Genomic DNA, 19,608 nt, shown 5'->3' on the forward strand with positions numbered 1-19,608 from the left:
GGTCAGAAGCCATTTCTTTATCTTTTTTGTCTTTTTGTCTTTTTTCCTATTTCTCTCCTTTCTCTTTCATTTCTCTATTCTTTTCTCACCACTTTTCTTTTTCTTTCTGTTTCTTTTAAACGTTTTTATTCTGTAAAAATTTCCTCAATAAAAACGAGCGAAGTATTACTGCATGTCTGGAAAAAAAAACTATCCAGGTGAAAGGTAAAATTTACAGATCGCTTGGAACAGGATGTTAATTCTACTGTTAAAACAGGAAGGAGCAGCAGGCCTGCCTGTCTATTTGAGAACTCAGCACTGGACCTGTTTGAATGGGAGAGGTCCCAGGACTGTAGCCAAGACTGAGAAATCAAAATACATTCCAGAAGAAGGCAGTGGTAAATTACTTCCATGGTGTGCCAAAAAAAAAAAAATTCTATTTAAGCGGCCATGTAATTACTAGGAGCTGAGCTCCACATAAGGGCATCTTTACCTTTTTAATGGAAGTTATCCTTATTAAAAATCTTTATACCAAACCTACAGTATAATCAGAAGAGATTGTAGGTGTGTCTGAATTTAACAGGCTCTGCCTAAACTTTCCGATTTTCTTTTTAAGTCACCCTTTTAATACAAAGCAGAAGAGCAAACTCTCGCTTTCTGTGTGAATATTCATTTGCAGAGTGTTAAAAGTCCTTGTGATCTTCCGGGGTACACAAATAAAAAAAGAGAGTAATTTAGGAGGGCGAGATTTGACTTAAAAAGAAGAACTGAAATCTGAGGCTTGGCTCTGAAAATTACAACAGAGGATGTCTGTCAACAGCTACTAGGTTTGACTGCATTTTTTAAAAAAGGGAGTATCAGTATTGCTATTTATTAGAAGTATGTTAGTATCATTATGTCATGAAAAAAAAATCTGAAGTGCCTTGATCATCAGGTGGGGACGTATAATTGGTCGCCTTCTTTTTGTTATCAGCATTCACTGCAGAATTCCTGCCCTGAGCAGGATGTAGCGGGTAGGGCTAGATGATGTCCAAGCTCATTTGCAATTCTTCCATTCCATGCTAGAGGACCAGATCTGGTCCTCTAACAGATTCAGCAGGGGAGGTATTTCCATCAAGGCAAAGATGCCAGAGAAAAAGTCAACTCCTTGTTGGCATTATGAGTCATCCCCAGTATTTGCTATTGATACATGGGGTGGGTTTCTTTCTTTGTTTATTTAGAGGAACTGAAAAATGGCAGCCTTATAATAGCCATTGAAGCCAAAGCCATCAGTAGAACAGAGCTGTGTGTGTATTATATTAGGAACGGAACTAAGAAACAAAAAACAGGAAGCATGATAAAAGCAAGACAGATTTGGAATTCTCTGTATAGATCTAGTGTGGTCTCCAAAATACCATCAAAATAGAACAGGAAAAAGAGAAGAGAACAATGCTACTGAAGTTCTCTCGAAAGTGCCTCTGGGCAGACTTCTAAAGAAATGTCTACAAACTAAAATAATCTGTGGTTTGAGTACCATCAGGGCCAAGCCTCTATATCAGGGTTTCTCAACCAGAGTTCCGTGGCACCCTAAGGTTCCACAAGAGGTCACTAGGGGTTATTCAAAACATTATTTCAAATTCAGGCAACTTCACATTAAAGAGGCAAGTTTCATTCTTTATTTTTAGTTTAGGAACACTGTTAATGCATATATATATAGACCTCCCCATGAAACTAATATAATAATGTTGTAACTTCTGGCCTAGATTTGAGCCTGATGGTGCAGGGGTTCTCCAAGGCCTGAAAAATATTTCAAGGGTTCCTCCAGAGTCAAGAGGTTGAGAAAGGCTGCTCTGTATGATTTCTGGCTAAACTGTCATCTCATTGCCAACATATCTTACAAGGAAATTGTAAGAGACCAGGATGAGAAAGGCTGCTCTATATGATTTCTGGCTAAATTGTCATCTCATTGCCAACATATCTTACAAGGAAATTGTAAGAGACCAGGTTGAGAAAGGCTGCTCTATATGATTTCTGGCTAAATTGTCATCTCATTGCCAACATATCTTACAAGGAAATTGTAAGAGACCAGGGTGGTGGGGGGAAGAGATGTGGCTTAGCTAAATTTCCAAAGACAAAGAGAGAAGAACAAAGAGGAAGTATCTGCATTTGTAGAAAGGCTAATTGCATAAGTTATCTAAAGTTCAAATTTGGTCAGATGAGAGCAGAAGCTCAGTGGGCATTTTTTAATGTCTGTATTACACAAATAGAAGATCATGTGAGCGTCCACATGCAGATGTGAGCAGATCTGGATGGATCAAAATATCTCCAGAGGGAACCACAGACTGGTAAACCCCAGATTGCTAAGAAATGTAGATTTTACTGCAGTGGTGTATGATAAAACTTTATTCCTTTCTTTTGTTTTTTAAGCACTATATTAAAAAAAATACATTTAGCTACAAAGAAATTGCAAGGCAAGACACAAAAAGGAGTAAGCCTTTGGTCTAGGGCTGTCCAAAGGGAATGTGTGTCAACCCCCCCCTCAAAACGGCAGCCACAGCCATGTGATTAAACAGCCCGCTCCTTCTACCATGTGGGTGCCATCTTGACTTTTTTGAGTGCCCCTGCTTTGGGTCCCTTCCATTAATAATATATTGTTAGCTTAAAGTGCATTGAAGGAACCACAGAACAACAATATCAACAACAAGGAAACTTACTAAAGCTAGTTAAGGAATGAATCTTTAAAAAAATATAGCATAGCAAAGAAATGCCTTCTTGGCTGGAAAGTCTAAGTAGCACTCAATTCGAGGAGGACAGCTTCATTTCACAGTTTATTCTCAAAACCACAGCCTGTAATGTTTGGGTCTTGAGTGAGTCTTGGACAGCAGCTTAAAGACCACTCTTGGTTCACCATCAGGGAAAGCAATTTCACCCCAGAAATTTACACAAAAAAACTCTGCCCCTCTCTTAGGTCTGTTCTCAAGAAACCAGAGCTTCCAAAGAACAGCTGGTCAACCATTGCTTATTTTTTCATCCACCACCCTGAAAGGTGGGCCTTTCCGGCCTGCTCTCCCAGCCCACCTTTAGGCGACTGAGAACATGCATCTACCAAGATATATTAAATCACATCTTCCAAAGAAAACAGTTGGGTGGATTTAAAAACACACACACACAATTGTATAAAGAACCAGGACGAACAGAAATGGGGGAACAAACAATACAGGTCAGGGACCAACTTTACAAAGCAAACAGCTGGAGAAAGAGAAAATATAATAAATAAATATTCTGTAACTGTTTAGAAACACAAGGGATTTTGAGAAGTCTGTGATCTACTGACATGGAAAACAAGCAGAGAACCAACACCGTTCTATAAATGGCCAGGGCAGGAAGGAGTTAACTTGTGGAAGAGCAACTGGCCAGTCTTCTAGCAGAGATCTTGTTAAATGATTCTGTGCAACTCTTCTTCATTTTCAGGGTTAGATTAGTCAGGTCTCAAGGCCACCCAAAGCTTTCCCATTGGGCAGGGAGAATGCGTCTACATTCTCCCTGCCTGATTCAGTGAGGATATCAGTCATTTCCTTCCCCGGAGTCTCTCCTTCCTTGCCTCCATCCTGCTGTCAAGAAAGATCAAGGAGACATTGCTTTGAAGACTATCTGCTTTGATCCTCAGGACGGTTCAGCTCTACCACCATCTGACCTGTGAGATGCCTTCAGTAAGGACGCTCCTGAACATACTGATAAGAAGGGGCACGATGTGAATGTTCCTGCTGCTGGTCCACAAAAGATCTGGCTTTATCGGATGATCAAGACTACTGCTATCATATGCAGGAACCCCAGCCAGAATGATAAAGATGGCATGGAGGCCCATCCCACTGATGCCGCATACCTGAAGCTCACGCCCTCAGAGGGCTTCAGCAGGTATTCAGTTTTGACTGTCTGATTGAACCAATCCTCCTGGGAAGTGCAGGAATAGATGCCATAGAGCTCATCTGTCATATTGTCAATGAAGTGTAGGCAGTGGTGATGCCCAGAGCTGCAATGTGCAACTGGCCTGTCTTTGTGGTACCACGTGTAATTGGCGTAGTGAGATTCTTCAGAGCAATTCAAGAAATGGCGGGACTGTGGAGTCACTGTGACATTCTTCACGTAGTCACTGCTGCTGTCTCCTGAAGGGAAGGAAGGAAAAAAAGAAGGAAGGTCAATGGTGGGAGAGACATGGCATATCTGTCTCCCTTCATGAATATTTCCCATCTCCTTTTAAAACCCTCAAGCTAGTGTCTTGTGGTAGCCAGTTCCATGATGTACTTTTTTCAGGTTGGGGAGAGACTATCTGCTCCACATCTACCATCAAGCCAGTGTCATTAGATGACCTCTTTTCATATTTGTGGCCGAACCCCCAAAATTAAGGGGGAAAGCTGGCTAAGAGTCCCTTCTCTGTCCAAAGTTCATGGGACTTGGACAAGATGGCAGGCCTTCTCTGTGGTTTCTCCCATTTTATGGAAGGTGCTATTTCTGGAGGTATAGACGGTACCCTACTTTCAGGAACATCCTGAAAAACTTCCTTTTCCAACAAGCTTTCAGCTGATTGGCACATGGGCGTTCCTCTACACATGCACATTTCTGTTTTATTTTTAACTTGATTATTTCACTTTTGTATGATTTCTGATGTGTTTCCCTTTGTTATTCACTGCCCAGAGTTTGGGGCAGTTACCAATATAACAAGCAAAAAAACCTGAGTTCTAATACGAGTAATTTTATAAACCTCAATCAGTTTCCAGAATACCAGCTAGGTAATTATCTATTTCTTCATCCTAAAATTAAAAACCCCTCTTTTCTGCGATCCGCTGTTACTTCAGAGATTTGCCTGGTGGCCATCCTTTCTAGCAAAACCTCAATTTTTCCTTTTTTCTTCCAGTTCCTTGTGGAATGATATAACTGGGCTTTTTAGAACACCTTCTCACAGTTTGGGGCAGGAAACATCTTCTGCCTCCTAGTTCTTAAGAACGCTCAAGTTTTTTTGTGTGAATATTACCTCTGGAGGGGGGCCTGTAGTCTGAAGAAGCACAAATGTCTTGAGGGACATCATGGCTTAGAGACTGCAAGACGGTTCTAAAAAAGAAATTGAAAAATCAAGTTAAACATCATGTCCCTTCATAAATTAGGCCATCACAGGATCAGCCTGCTGCATCTCCATGAACGATATATAGTAGTCACATGATTATTTACATTTGTTTGGCTTGTGAAAAACTAGCTGAAGATTCATTATGAAATTGTTTCATTGTCTTACTCAGAGGCCATGTTCTCACACATTTTACCAGGTTTCTGGATTACCCTTTTTCTGGGTTTGTACAATATACCAGCTCAACAGTAATCAGCTTGGCTGGGTTCATGCAAGAGGATAAGCCACTCAAATAACTAGCTGAGGTTAACGCTAACCAAGCTTAGTATGTAGGAATACAGCCTATAAGATCTTCACCTGACCTGGCGAAGCGTAGTTGCATGAATACACCTAACTGGGATAGTGGCATAATATTTATGCTTTAGAAATGCTTTAAGACACCCTGATGATCTCAGGTATGCCATGATGCCATCACACAAAGGATGTAAATTATGTAACATACCCATTATCATGCTCATAAATAGAAGTACATTTCTCATTGATCCATCCACAGTAGGGATCTCTGGACAGCACACAGCTCTCACAGTTGTTCTTATATGCCCCACAGGTGGCCATGGGGACTTGCACCATCTCATCTGCTGAGGCCACAAATAATTCATTCTGCAAAATAAAAGAGCCATTGAAATGAGCTTTCTTGACCATCAAGAGGTAGTCAGCCAGATGTGGAGAAGCCCTCCCAGGATCATAGAACCTGAACTTGACATCCTGGCCAGCAGGATCCATGATAAAGGAAGCTGGAGCCAGAGTCCAACAACAGCTGGACACTCACATAAATTCAGGAATATCCCCAGTGCATGATCAAAAAAGTCAAGGTGGAGACTACAATGCTGCAATCAAAGCTCCATCTGATTTTTATGTTTGTTGCACATGCAGACACCTCTGGATAAATTCCCAAAGGATGTCCTGAACCCATCAGGATGAGCCCCTCAGCCATTGTGGAACTAAACCATTTCCTAGTTCAATACAACTGCTCCAACTGTAGTTGTATACTTGACATATTAAAGTTGTTGTATACTTTAGTAGTTGTACACTTTATGGCCACATACGAAAAACCAGATGGTAGATATTTGAAAAATACAGAAAGGAGGCTTCCACGCACCTGTGAATTGCTCACTTTAAAAAAAGAATCCACTTTTGGATGTTGAAACACAAATTTAGACCAGGGCAAGAATCCCCTGCATGCTTCTGAAGAAATTTTAGCCCATCCCCAACCACCCCCCACCAATACAACTGCTTCCTTCAGATTGTCTGAAGAGAACGACAAGCCAGTAAAAGCCATGATTGGCTTTTACTGTGGTTTGTTGAACAAGCCATGCTGGCCGACTTTACAAAAAAGCTTTAAACCACATACCCCAGTTTACAAAGACAACAAAGCTGGGTTCAACGCACGCTAAGTCAAAACTAAACAAGTGCATTGTAGCCTAGTACAACGCATGAAGCCCATCATTATTAAGTCTCCAAGCCATGGAGTCTTTCTTACCCTTGAATGGTCTAAAATCATGGAGAGGATGACCGCATGGGACTGGAAAGGCTGGATTTCCAGGATATTCATGGCTCCTTTTGGTAAGACTACCACCTTATGGATGCTTCCTTTGTCTGTATATGGGAGGAGGGGGGAAAAAGGATTAGCAAGATCAAGAAAGAAAGGGACATGGATAGAAAAGCAAGATTAAAACCTATTCAAATCCACTGAAGTGAAAAGGTTGCCATGTATGACCTGGTCCTTCCTTTTAGAATGGTCCTTTCTTCCTGCTCTTCCATCTTTGACTAGTTTCCATGTTATGGCCTTATCCCAGCAATCAAACATTCAGGTTGTAGGAGTTCTCATTCAAGGAACAGCCAGAAGTCGAAAGTGAAAGCAAAGCAGATCACCACAACCTCCCACTTAATCACACAATCCTTAATCCACCCCCAGATAAGCAAGAGATAGCACCTCATCATGGTAACAAAAACCTGATAAAGACAGATAAGTCACATAGAAAGCAACAACCCTCAACAGTGCAGCCCTTCCAATCCCATACAAAGCTGGTAGGACAGGTAATTACGCAACACACAGCCTAACCCACAAATCTCCCTTCTCCAAGACCACATCATCGAAAATGCTCCTGAATGAAGGGAGAATGAGACATCTGCAAATGAAAAACCAAGCTCAGAGAATTCCTACAACCCATTTCTCTGACTCTGAGCCCTGTACATTCTCTGCTGTTGCAATCAAGCATTTCTTCGGGCCAAAGCAAGACGGGGTAATCCAGTAATGTCATTGCTTGGCTGCATTTCGCAAGCCCATTGGTTCCTCTCAGCCTTGATCTTGCAACTCCTCCTGCTTGAATAAGGAGTCCTCCAGAAAAGGCATGCTGATCCTCTTCTTTTGGATCTCTGAAACTTCTTTTGGCTGAATTTTTATTGAAAGGTCAACATTTAATCTTCTGTTGAAAGGTCAGTGTGGAAGGATTATAATACTAGGTTGGAAGCCCGTATAGGGACTAGAGCAGGGACACACTACTGGAGGCCCTCCAGGTGCTTTGACTTTGACTTCCCATCAGTTTCAACCACCCAGATTAATTGTAAGAGATGGTGGGAAATGTTCCAGATGCCTGAAAGCGACCATCTTGTAACCCAAACTCCAGGAGAGCTCACTTCTGGATTAGATTGTAGGGCTTCTCCCATGGACATTCAGATTAAAATGTCTGTTCAGCCATGAAACACAAAGGATGGATGATCTTGGGCCAATCTCCCTTTCCAACCCTAAGTTCTAATCTTTAGAGAGAAAAACTGTAGCACCAGCTTCAGGGTTGACCTTCCTACCAAAACGTTCACTCACAACTTAAAATTACAAATTGCTTGTTGGTTACCTGTGGCTAAATACAGAACACTGTAGGTGACACCATTTGCTGCCTGAACCTCATGGACTCCAATTTGATGATAGTGGTGTTTGCTGTAGAATATGATTTTCCCATTCATTTGGAGGGCCACCTCTGGATAGCTGTCTACCACTTTGAAAGTCTCAGGTGGAGTCTGTTGATCTCCTTTTAGACACTGTCAAGAAAGGCACAGAGATGATGCTATAGAGGTGAATGAAGAAGGACCTCCATAGAGACCCAACAGCTACATGCTCTTTCGGCTTTTGATTTACTAAATGCTGAAGAGATCTGCAGATTTCTCTAAGCCAGGAGGACTGGAATCCTATTTTCAGAATGACTAAAACAGTGGGGATATTCAATGGCTAATACTGTACATTTCCATCCTTTTCACAAATCTGTGGTGGATAGGAATGATTGGGAGTATAGTCAAGTATGTCAGAAAGGCACCAGGGATGGATAGGTGATAGATGATACAGATAGGAAGGTGAATAGAGAGAGGGCAGGGGGGAGAAATGGGTGGGTGGGTGGATGGATTGATAGAGGACAGTAAGTGGATGGATGGATGGATGGATGGATGGATGGATAGAGAGGTGGGATGGATGGATGGACAGATGGATGATGGGGGTGGTTCGGAGAAAGAGGGAGGTGGGTTTGATGATAGATGAGAGCGAGAGAGAGAGAGAGAGAGACCCAGTTTGTTCCTGTGTGATATGAATAGAACTTTAAACTGGAGAAGGGAAGTGTTGAGAACTCTCATGTATGTTACATGTATGATTACTGTGATGGAAAAAAGGGAAAGAAAAACTCGCATAGTGTTCACTTTGTGGAACTAAAACGTCCATGTGAATTCGACTGGATAGAGCATAGCATGCAAGGCATTCTTAAACAAATGCTTTGTTGAAGGCTTCCAAATTATATGCGCACGTAAATGACTAAGAACAAATGAAATTAAATATGGACAAGCTGAAGCCTCAACATAAACCAAACCAAAGTAAACTAACTAGAGGTTTTATATTTCTGGCATACACTTCTACATCCGTAATAAAGAAAAATGAGTAGAAGAAGCCAGGATGGAGAACACTGTCCTATGCTTTTATTCATTACATCTCATCCTCTCTGAGTTATCGTGTAGACTCCAGATTGACTTCACGTTGGAAAGGTAACATTTCCAACCAACATTCACCACTGTCTTTTACCTCTCCCGGCCTCACAGCAGGGATTTTTCCACTGTAGTTTTTCAGAGGAGACGTCTGGAAGCGTTCACTGATGTCACCAACGGAGTAGCTACAGACTGCCGAGTAACCCCTGTGGAAACGACACCCAAGGAACCCGCCTTTCAGCAAGGGGAACTATTTTGTTTTAATTCCATTTCTCATTGAAAATCAAGGTGAGGTCCTTGCCCATAATCCAATTCCATGCCATATTGGTAAAACAGGGAAGAAGGGAGAAAAGTACCTGCAGGGGAAGAAGGTTCTCCACTCCACACTGAAAGCCAGCCAAAGGTCCCCTGGTGGTGATTTATGGCCAAGGAGCAGAACACTCACCACTCATTTGAGAAGAGCCCGTAGATCTTTGTCTCGAACCAGTGGTCCGACTCAATAATAAAGACGTCTTGAAGCCAGTCAAAGTGTCGGTTAGTGGCAGAGTCCACACAGAGCAAGGTGGCCTTCAGGAGAGTTGTCCACTTGGCCGCAGAGAAGGAACCGCTGCCCCCTCTGTCTCCCTGCAGAGAGAATGGAAAAAATGGCTTATTGGAGAGCAGCAAATAAACACTCCTGACTCAGATGTGTGCCCATTCCAATCATTTTGAAAACGGAAAAGAAAGCTTGATGTTTGCAGAAGCCATTTGTGACTCAGGGTCAAAAACTAATCCAAGACCCTTTGGATGGATGGCATCTCATTTCACTACCATTCCCACTCACTTTGCACAAATCTACAGTTCAGATCTAAAAGTTTCTAGGGGGGTGAGAAGATGACACAGGCTGCCTCGTGCATTCTGCTAAACGATGATTGACTGAAGAAGCCACAATGACTGGATTCAACTGTTGTTCTAAGCCACGTACCCCATCGGCTGCTGCAGGGCCCACAGCAAGCCACACAGAGATGAAAATGGCAAGGGCATCATAGCATCACTGCATCATTGACACAATGGTACACCATTGATCATTGACACAAGGACCTCTACATATTGTGACGTCTGATGCAAGTGCAGGAGCCACATTGTTTGCATCACAGTGCACTTGTCATCATTCACCCACGATCGTTGACAGCCATGAGGGCTTGGTTCACACCAAAAGTAAGCTATCAACTTAGTAAAACACCACAGGAGCCTTTCCACAACCCATTCTTGACCTTGCACAGTTGAGCCACCCTGGAGATCTTTCTTGGGGCCAAAGGATTCCTTGGCCAGTCAGGGTTGTCCTCTCGGAAGAAGTAGTAGATCTTGTTATTGTAGGCCTCTTCTTGCTTTATGGCCACAATCTTCACAAACTGTGGATCTGATAGGAGGCAAGAGCCGGTGAGGTTAGAAAGCAAGCAGTGAACCTGGGCAGGTCCTTCAGCTCAGAACTTTCACAAACACCCATGTCTGGTTACTGACCACTGTTTTTCTGTACATGCAATATGTTTAATCAGACCAGGGAAAAAAACGGTGAGGTGCATGTGTATAACACATTAAGCTTGGTTAGGGTTAACCAAGTTGAGCAAACACAGAAAACGGGTTAATCTGATCATCCGATCAAACATGACCAACACATCATACCAGCTAGGTCTGCACCACATGCTAAGCCCTCCCCCAGTCCCAATATCCCACGTTCCAACCAAACCATCATTGAAGGTTTAGGCAAGAGGTAAGTGTTTTTCCACCTCCGAAGATGATTTGGCACTTCTGAAATCCATGGCGTTCTCTGAGCTTGACCACCCCTCCCTTCTGTCCATGGAAGGGGCCCTTTTGGCTCCATCACATCAGCGCTCAGAGGCGGAGTTTGTCAACAGAGGGAACGCCAGACTCCCTGCAGGGGAGAAAGCCCAGCCAGTCACTTTTGTTCTGTTTGGAAAGGCCGCTGAGCTGGGAGTGGAAAGGCCCTCCGGAGGGACCCAGGGAGGGAAGCTTGCATCATCTGAGCCTCATTATCAGGGATTTCCAGCATTCAAGAACTCATCCTCCATGACGTTAATTACACAGGAGGCCTTTGCATAGCTCCTTCTTGTTCCAACTAACTCCTGTGGGCAAGGGTTGTATTTGTTTTAGACTTTCTTTCTTCCTCTGTAACCCCAAAGCTCACCCTCTACTCAGGGGCTGGAAAATCCATGGTCTCCCTGCCCTTGAAAGAACCAGGTCTTGTGAATGGTGGAATCAGCTTCCCAATTCAGAGGAGAATTCCCCTTGAGGTTGGAGGCATCCTTGGCAATGCCGCCTTCCAGTGAGTTACAGTCGCAGCAGCATTGATCCAGACCAGCAATGGGAACTACCATTTTAAGGAGGTCCCACAGTGCCCCATTTTCTGCCCATGCAGAGCACCATGGAAAAATTGCCACGGTGGCCCTGAGCCCTCTTGAAAAGGGGCATCTGTGGACTTCATCAACTAGCTGGACCAACTGGGTTTTTTTGACTAGCCATTCTGCTATCCAATCAACCCTCGATACAGGTCACAAACTACTTCTTGAAGGGAAAGCATTCGTTCTTTCTTATACGTTATCTCACAGTTCTTTGAAAGAATGTCTCAAAGCAGCTCATGGCTCAGTTTTCAAAATTAGGTAAGTCTTCAGGGATGTAAAGGAAACTTTCAGACGGTATTGATCACCATCTACAAGTCCATATCGGGATGTGCGTATGTTGTGTCTATAGGTAGCTCTCGATGAGTGTGGTTAATGAATCCCACAAAATAGTCGCACAATTCGAATTCACACTAGTCAAAGTGGTATTTCTATGGAAAACCCAGTAATTGGTTCCCGCTTGCTGGAAATAGGCACTGAAAAATTGTAAACTTAAACATTTATATTAATGAAATATTCCAGTAAACGATAAAAAGAATACACTTGTCATTTAAATCTGGGGTTAACAAAGTCGCAGAGCAGTTGTCGAAAGCAAAATAAAAACAGAAAAATTCTACTGTAGATTCTGCCATTCCAACACCTCATCCTGTTTTAGCTGTGACCATGTTCCTGTTGTTCAATCACATCGAAGTTTTGCTCTAACATGCCTCTTCTTTTTAAACATGGACTGTTTTCCTCTTCCTTTTCTCCATTTTGCACACACAATGATTATGTGAAAGGTGAAAGGTCCCCTGTGCAAGCATCTAAAGCCCCAACCACAACTGTACATGCACTAGCCTCAATTGCACACCCCCGAGCCTTGCATTAACTGAATTTTGGGTCACATTAAACGTAGCCTGGGATCAGTTTACAATTCGCACTAAATCGAGTATTGCATTATTCGAACTTGCACTAACCATGCCCTATCTGTATATAGATATGTGTCTGTATGCGCATGCGTGGGTTTGTGTGAGTGTGTACAAATAAACACCCACGCACTCCCACGCACAAGGTAGGAATAGCATACATGTTGCCTTAATCCTCATCGCAAAACCCTATAAAACAGTCAGGTACTCGCTAGGACTAGAAAACACCACTCTGAACTGCAACACTTACTGTTCATGACTGTGTCGCTGGTGTAAAGTTCAGTAGACCCTCGGACCCGCCGAAAACGAGGGATCCGCCCATTGTATTGGTACTTCTTGACAGTAGAATAGATATCGTTGCCTGTAAGGCAAGAGAGAAGATGAGGAAGGTGCCAAGTCAGGAACTTTCCCTGTCACCCAACAGATTCCAGGCAGAGGTCCCACAAAGAAGCCGTGCCATTTCCCCCAGGGATTCCATAATGGGGATTTGCAACAGGAAGCGTGTACAACGATCTTTATTACAGTGGACAGGAATGTACTGTATAAAATAGTAGTAGGAAGGAAATAATCAGATAAATGTTATCTTTGTGGGAGGGGGGAGTTGATTAGGAGGGGTGTGTGTGTGTGTGTGTGTGTTCTTTTCTCTTTTAATATAAGGGGAGGGAGCAACTATGCTTAGTGATTTTTATAATGTGCCAATGGTAAGATTTATAGAAATAATGTAATCTTGGTTTAATATAGAGTAAGGGATTGATTAGGGAAAATTGTTGTATATTCTTGCTGTTTAAAGTCAGAAGTCACCTCTTTCTGTAACTAAAAAAAATCTCTTGGGTCTTCACACCTTTTTAGTTTTTATTTGTCCTCTTTGTAGTTTTTTGTTTTTCTGTAGCTTTTATCTTTGCTTGAAACTTAATAAAATTCATATATATATATATATATATATATATATATATATATATATAAGTAAAAAGAAGAAGTGTGTACGGCAAGCCTTCGAAACCGAAGGATGCGCTAGTCAAGAGGGAACTTGGCTTTCAGAAACAAGAAGGAAGATTTTATTTATTTATTTATTTAAAAGATTTAGATGGCCACCCATCTTAAGCAACTCTGGGCAGCTCACCACCACAACAGCAGAACCAATAGCTATTAAAAAAAATCATAAAACAGTAAAAACAAAAACAAAACAAAACCCTGTGCCTTAATCATCCCCTTGGGATGCCCACCCACCAGCAAGTTCCAGTTGCTCTACTTCCATTCTTTCTTTCTTTCTTTCTTTCTTTCTTTCTTTCTTTCTTTCAAGCTGTATTGATTTTCAAAGTATAAGTAAAATACAAAACATAGAGCACAGAAAGGACAGAGTACAGAACTAAAGAAAAAAGAAAAACTGTGGAAGTGCAGAACAGATAGAAAATATGGAAAGAAAGTGACTTCCGACCTTCTCCAACACAGATACAAATGCATATTACACAAATGTAATCTCTTACTATTAGTTAAACTTTTAGTAACATCATTTCTATAAAATCAAACCCAAAATCAAAACCTTTTCGTCATTCCATACTTCCTAGCTATACAATCCTATCCCAGCGCCTCAGTAAAAAGCCAGGTCTTAGTGGCCTTCTGAAAGGCTAAAAGAGTGGAGGCCTAATATAAAATAAAGATATAAGCTGTATCTTTATATTTAATATAAAATACATCATAGTATTTATTAAAATACTTACAAAATTAAAAGGGGACCCCACAGCCATCCCAAGAACTTCAAAGCATCATGAAGAATGTCAAGCTAACTCTACAGTGGCTTTGGAAGAAAGGAGGCTTCAGAACAAATGATCTGGAGATGTTCACTGATTGATTCCTAAATAGGACCTTCAATTTCTTCAGGCTTACCATCAATAAAGACAACGGCATTTTTGTTGAGGCCGAAGGGAGCTAAGCTCTGGGCACTGATTCCTGATTCTTTCTTCCCGTCTACCTGCAGAGGGCAGAAAAAACAGAACAAAGCTGATGTCCCCAAGTGTCCTTTCCTTTTGCCTACCTGCCAACAGGTCACGCAAAGAGAAGAGGAGACATCCATGGACCATACCCAGTTCCAACAGGTTGGCTGGCAAGCGTTGGTGCCACAAATCAACACCTTGCCCTGATACTTCCCGACCAATGTGAGGTAATTGGTGGCCTCCTCCTGAAAAAGAGATGAAGACATGATGAAGGTGAGGAAAAGAAAAGAGAGGGAGGGAGGGAAGGGAGAGGAAGGAAGGGAGGGAGGGAGGAGTGGGTGAACTGAGCTATTAATCCAAACTTACAGGATTTCTGCACATGGACTTGCTTCTATTTACACCAAAAGGCTCCTGTATGAAAAGACAGATGGGGAAGAAATAATTACATGCACTTCTTTTTTTTTAATTCCACACCATCTGCTGAAGGACTTGGCATTGCATTTCCGCCCTCTGCACAGAAACTGTCAACGCAAAAGAGCAGGAATCCAAGCCTCTTCAGTGTAGACTTATTCTGTGTAGACTTATTCTAGCACATGGAAGAGAGGGACGGATGTTCATATCTCAACCAAGCTGCTACTCAGGGGAGGAAACCAACCTTGACAAAGGTTGGTTTCAAGCAATGTATTGGTGCAATGTTGCTCAACCTTGGCAACTTTCAGATGTGTGGACTTCAACTCCCATGCTGGCTGGGGAATTCTGGGAATTGAAGTCCACACATCTGAAAGTTGCCAAGGTTGAGAAACACTGTATTGGTCAGTTACTGATACCAATCAAGCTTCAACAGATAACAGTTTGAGGGACCTCTTAGTATCAAGCGTGTTCAATGGCCTAGTTGTTGGAAGGGAATTTAGAGAAGGAGATCTATTCTGGAGGAGAAGATAGCTAGTTGGCCGGCTACCAGGCCCATAGAAGGGGTGCACTCCATACTACAACAGCTTTCTTCAAATGCTAAAACTTTCCACCCCGGTTGCAAACAGAACAGCCCATCTCCTGTTGCTGCAGCAGGGCAATTAGTTTCCCACACCTTGCAGGTTTCTAAACCAATCCCAGGGGAAGTGACGCTTCTGAGATGGAAAAAAGGAAGCCAGTAATAATTGTCGAGGGATAAGAAATGTTTTCCAGAATCAGGCACAACTCCAAAAGGCTGGATTGGAGACCCTTTCAATTCTAAAATTAAAATTTGGATGATAAACTTCGCACCCCCACTCCCAGTCTCCTTACCACATGGCGGGTGGAATTCTCAAAGTTGTAATAGTAAAGCTTGTTTTCTGCTCCCACCAGCACCGAAGAAGAGCCCTGTTCATGGTAGACGGCTATGTGTTTCTCCGTGGTATCAAACTGGAACTTTTTCTCCCCTGTAAAAGAGAAAAAGGGGAAACTCAGGACTGAGCCCAGATTAAGGGAGGGATTTGAGCACCTCATCCAATGAAAACTCAAAGGTGATGACAGAAACAGGCCGATCTGATCCACAGGTCAGATTCTTCCAAGCTTTAAATCAACGGCTTCTCTGCTGGCCGACTCTCACTGTACGGTATAAATACAGTAATAAATAAATAAATACAGCAGCCGGTGGACTGGGCACATTTTCCACCCCCTTCTATTTTTCTCTTGTGAAGAGTATGAGTTCACAGGATTGCTTCTACCTTTGGAACATCCAGTGGCTCTGAATCATCGTTTCTCAACCTTAGCAACTCTAAGATGTGTGGACTTCAACTCCCAGAATTCCCCAGCCAGCATGTTGGGTGGGGAATTCTGGGAGTTGAAGTCCACACACCTTAACATCTGTCAAGGTAGAGAAATGCTGTTCTGGATACATCAGCTATTCTGGCTAAGCAAGCCACAACCTCAGCTTGGATGGTCAGGAGTCCCATTCTACAGAAGGTCCCTTCCCTTTGATCAAAACTGGAATGCTTCATAGACATGTCCATGCAGCTGTCTGGATGCAGAACCAACCAGTCGCTGTTGCCTTATTTTAGGATGTCTTTTAACCTCCCACTCCAGCCTACCATTCTACTATTTCCTAATGACCTCCCATCCGAATACTAAGGAGGTCCAACATGTGCTCATTCCCTCGTTTCCACTGTGGTCTGATGCACCACTACTTAACTAGTCATCATTTAGGCATAAACAGGGATATAATCAGAGAGCCAGTGGTGTAGTGGCGAAGGCACCAGGCTTGAAACCGGGAGACTGTGAATTCTAGTTCCGCCTTAGGCACAAAGCCAGCTGGGTGGCCTTGGGCCAGGCACACCCTCTTGGCCTTAGGAAGAAGAAGGCAATGGCAAACCACTTCTGAAAAACCTTGCCAAGAAAACTGCAGGGACTTGTCCAGGCAGTCACCGGGAGTCAACACTGACTTGAAGGCACGCCCCAAAAAAGGGATGTAATCAGCACGTGCGAGAGTGAAACACCCACACCTTCCTTTAGTTTCTCTCCCGAGCCATGCATTTCCAAACGTCCTGATGACACATGACATGACACATGCAGTCTCCCTCAAATTAGCAGGCCATCCACCTGCTCTTTCTTTCTCACTTCCTGTCTCTGATCTTAGACAGTTAATTGCTACCTCCACTGCAGAGCAAGCTCCTTCGCTGGAAGCCTTGTCCGTGTTAATCGTTTAGATCCACAACAAACCCTTCTCCTTGCTTCGCTAGGCATTCCCTGGACTCAGAGTGCAGGAAAGGTCCAGATTTTGGAGTGGGGGGAGAAAGGGGTGCAAAAAGAGAGGCCGGGCAGAGCCATTTGCTCAAGCATGGAACACAGTTTCCCACGACGGTTTTTCTTCTCCTTGATCCAGCTGTCTGGGAAAAGCCAGCACACACACACACACACACAGGTTTAAAGCCAGCAACCACACCTGACCACACCACTGTTCCAGTTCACTGTGATGAGCCAGACGTTAGCCATTTTGTACTTTTCAGCCATTTTAATACTTTGCAGAAGCACGTACAAACCTGAGAAATACTTAGGTAATAATAAGAATCCACCATCAACATCTGCTGACCTTCAATCATCCAGCATTCTGTCTCAGCAGTTGATCCTGAGTCATGGCCGTGGGAGAGAAGGAGACAAATGTTTCTTTGTTCCTATTTAGCACCCCGTGCATGATTTTGGACATATCTCTCTGTCTTGTTTCATTTTAGCTATCAATGTTATGTTATGTTATGTTCAGCCTAACATGAGCCAACAGGGAGACAAGCAACAAGGCCGCTTGGTCCACCTGCAACAAACAGCTAGACAGGCTGAATTCCTTTTCATCACAAGCTTTCTCACCGGGAGGCACCCAGACCAAACATCGGTCAGGTTGGTTCAGCCTCTTTCACTATCTCCCCAAATCCATCCAGTTTGGCAACAGGATGAGTGAAGAACTCAGCCATCTAAAGCATGTGTTGCTCACTCTCCGAGTGAGATGCAGTTCCCCGGTGGAGGCATCACAACCATTGCATTTGCTAAAGGAGCCCATTCTGGCTTTTTATTTCTTGATCTCCAGGGACAAAAACACGTGCCTTCCCTTGGGCCCTCTGAGTCAGCCGCGGTGACTGAAGCAGGGAATCCTCTATGTGACGGTCCAGGGTGGAAGATAATCCCTCAACCTGGGTCTCTAAAGGCCTCCGAGTTCTCCTGCTTAAGGCTGATCAATAAACAACAGCGTGGCAGCTGCCATTCGACAGATGCTTTGTTGACGAAAGAATAGAAATGCCAGCAGCGGGGAGGGGGAGCTCTCATTTTAAAAGCCAGGTGTTGACCTCTCCCACCCACGCCCTCCAGCCAGAAAGAAAAGAAAGCCTTCCACTGGTACCAATGGAGGCTTTATTCAAACCTAGGTGCTGAAGCTTTATTTAACTACAATATGGAGGGGCATTTTCAGGAGGCCAGGACACGCCATGCTCTACATGGGAGCATGGCAAAGATTTAAAAGAAGAACACAACATTTCTGCATGGCTTGGTAACAGTGTGACCTACGTGGATGAGCTGCAATGCTACCCAATTGATGCACAGGAACTACATAAGCTGACATTTACTCCTAAAATTGAAGCCCGTCCTTGTTGGACATCTTCTGCAGCCTGATCCAAATTCCTCAACCATCTTGGGTTTTGAACTTCGCGCATCCAACCATCCCAAGCTGGCTTTTGCTGGGCTGCGTAAACTAGTGTTTTGACTAGGGGACAACTTTCAGTGTTCATAGTCCAAAAGTGCTTTGAGGGACGAATGCTTAACCGTGTATTTCATGCTACTAAATTCGGTCTTCACACCATGCCGGTATTTGTTTTGCTTTGCGCTGCTCTACCTTCCTGTCCCACCCAGCCCCAAATTCCAGCCCAACTGCGTTCATTCCCACCTCTTTGCTGACTCCCAACTTGTTAGGCCTCCCCTGCTGTAGGTATCTCCGGTTTACAGAGCCAAAGGGGTAGTTTGAAAAGCACGTCAAACTGTGGTAGCTGGGCTGATGTGCTGAAGGCATGGCCCAGCTACTGTAAGGGAGGGGATGTTATTAAACATACACAGATGATGCATGAAATGTTTTCCACGTGCCAGGGACAGATTTCTGGCTTCCCGATCTACACAGAAGCCACAGACCAATGAATGCACAGGGTCAGCGACTCAAAAGCTCCCTATTCAGCAAAGCAGAAAGCCACTGTTTGTCCCAGAAAGACTGCTTACAAAGGTTTTATTATTCTTGCACTCTTCATGGCATTCCAGACATCAGCTTCCTTTCTTAAAGCAGCCAACTGTGCCTACTTCCCCATAATCACTTTCAGTCATTTCTTTTTTTAAAAAAAATCTGAGTGTCACCCAGACTGACTGGGTCTGCCAACCCTGGTCTAAGCTACCCGGTCAAGCATCCGGACCTTTGACCTGGGCAAGTGCTGCAAAAGCCATCATAGTTTAATCAAGCCCATATTCTGCCAAGCACATTCCTCAAATGCAGCAAGTTTATACCAGAAGGGGCCCAGCTCTTCTATGCTGCATTCAAAAATGTTTCCTCCATAGAGCATCAGTTCATTCACACCTGTCCAGGGATAGGTCTGGCTTAGAGCTCACTTATGCTGGTTATCCATCGAGCCATAGTTGAGTGCACCTTGAGTATCTTCAGCTTCTCAGCTGAGAAAGGTAACTGCAAAATATGATTTCTCATTTTCCTGTGTTCCTTTGCCTTGGCTGGTCTATCCACCAATTCTGCAGTCACCTTCTGGGAGTTGTTAGAGCCCGGTCCATTTGTT

The 19,608-nt window shown here is 43.4% G+C and overlaps 1 protein-coding gene across 1 annotated transcript in view; it reads right to left on the minus strand.

Annotated features, from left to right (window-relative positions):
* Nucleotides 1-3,280: 3,280 nt before the first annotated feature.
* SEMA7A (semaphorin 7A (JohnMiltonHagen blood group)) overlaps nt 3,281-19,608 on the minus strand; it is a 30,482-nt gene continuing 14,154 nt past the window's right edge. Inside the window, exons 2-14 of the mRNA XM_063314338.1 lie at nt 15,608-15,741; nt 14,693-14,737; nt 14,476-14,571; nt 14,280-14,364; nt 12,646-12,756; nt 10,348-10,493; nt 9,540-9,718; nt 9,192-9,300; nt 7,987-8,170; nt 6,615-6,730; nt 5,577-5,734; nt 4,988-5,064; nt 3,281-4,118 (exon numbers count right to left, since the gene is read on the minus strand). Coding sequence (XP_063170408.1) covers nt 3,748-4,118; nt 4,988-5,064; nt 5,577-5,734; nt 6,615-6,730; nt 7,987-8,170; nt 9,192-9,300; nt 9,540-9,718; nt 10,348-10,493; nt 12,646-12,756; nt 14,280-14,364; nt 14,476-14,571; nt 14,693-14,737; nt 15,608-15,741 — 1,811 coding nt within the window. The 3' untranslated portion in view covers nt 3,281-3,747. The remainder of the gene's footprint in view (nt 4,119-4,987; nt 5,065-5,576; nt 5,735-6,614; nt 6,731-7,986; nt 8,171-9,191; nt 9,301-9,539; nt 9,719-10,347; nt 10,494-12,645; nt 12,757-14,279; nt 14,365-14,475; nt 14,572-14,692; nt 14,738-15,607; nt 15,742-19,608) is intronic.

The sequence above is a fragment of the Candoia aspera genome, chromosome 13, assembly GCF_035149785.1.
Source record: "Candoia aspera isolate rCanAsp1 chromosome 13, rCanAsp1.hap2, whole genome shotgun sequence".
Lineage (NCBI taxonomy): Eukaryota > Metazoa > Chordata > Lepidosauria > Squamata > Boidae > Candoia > Candoia aspera.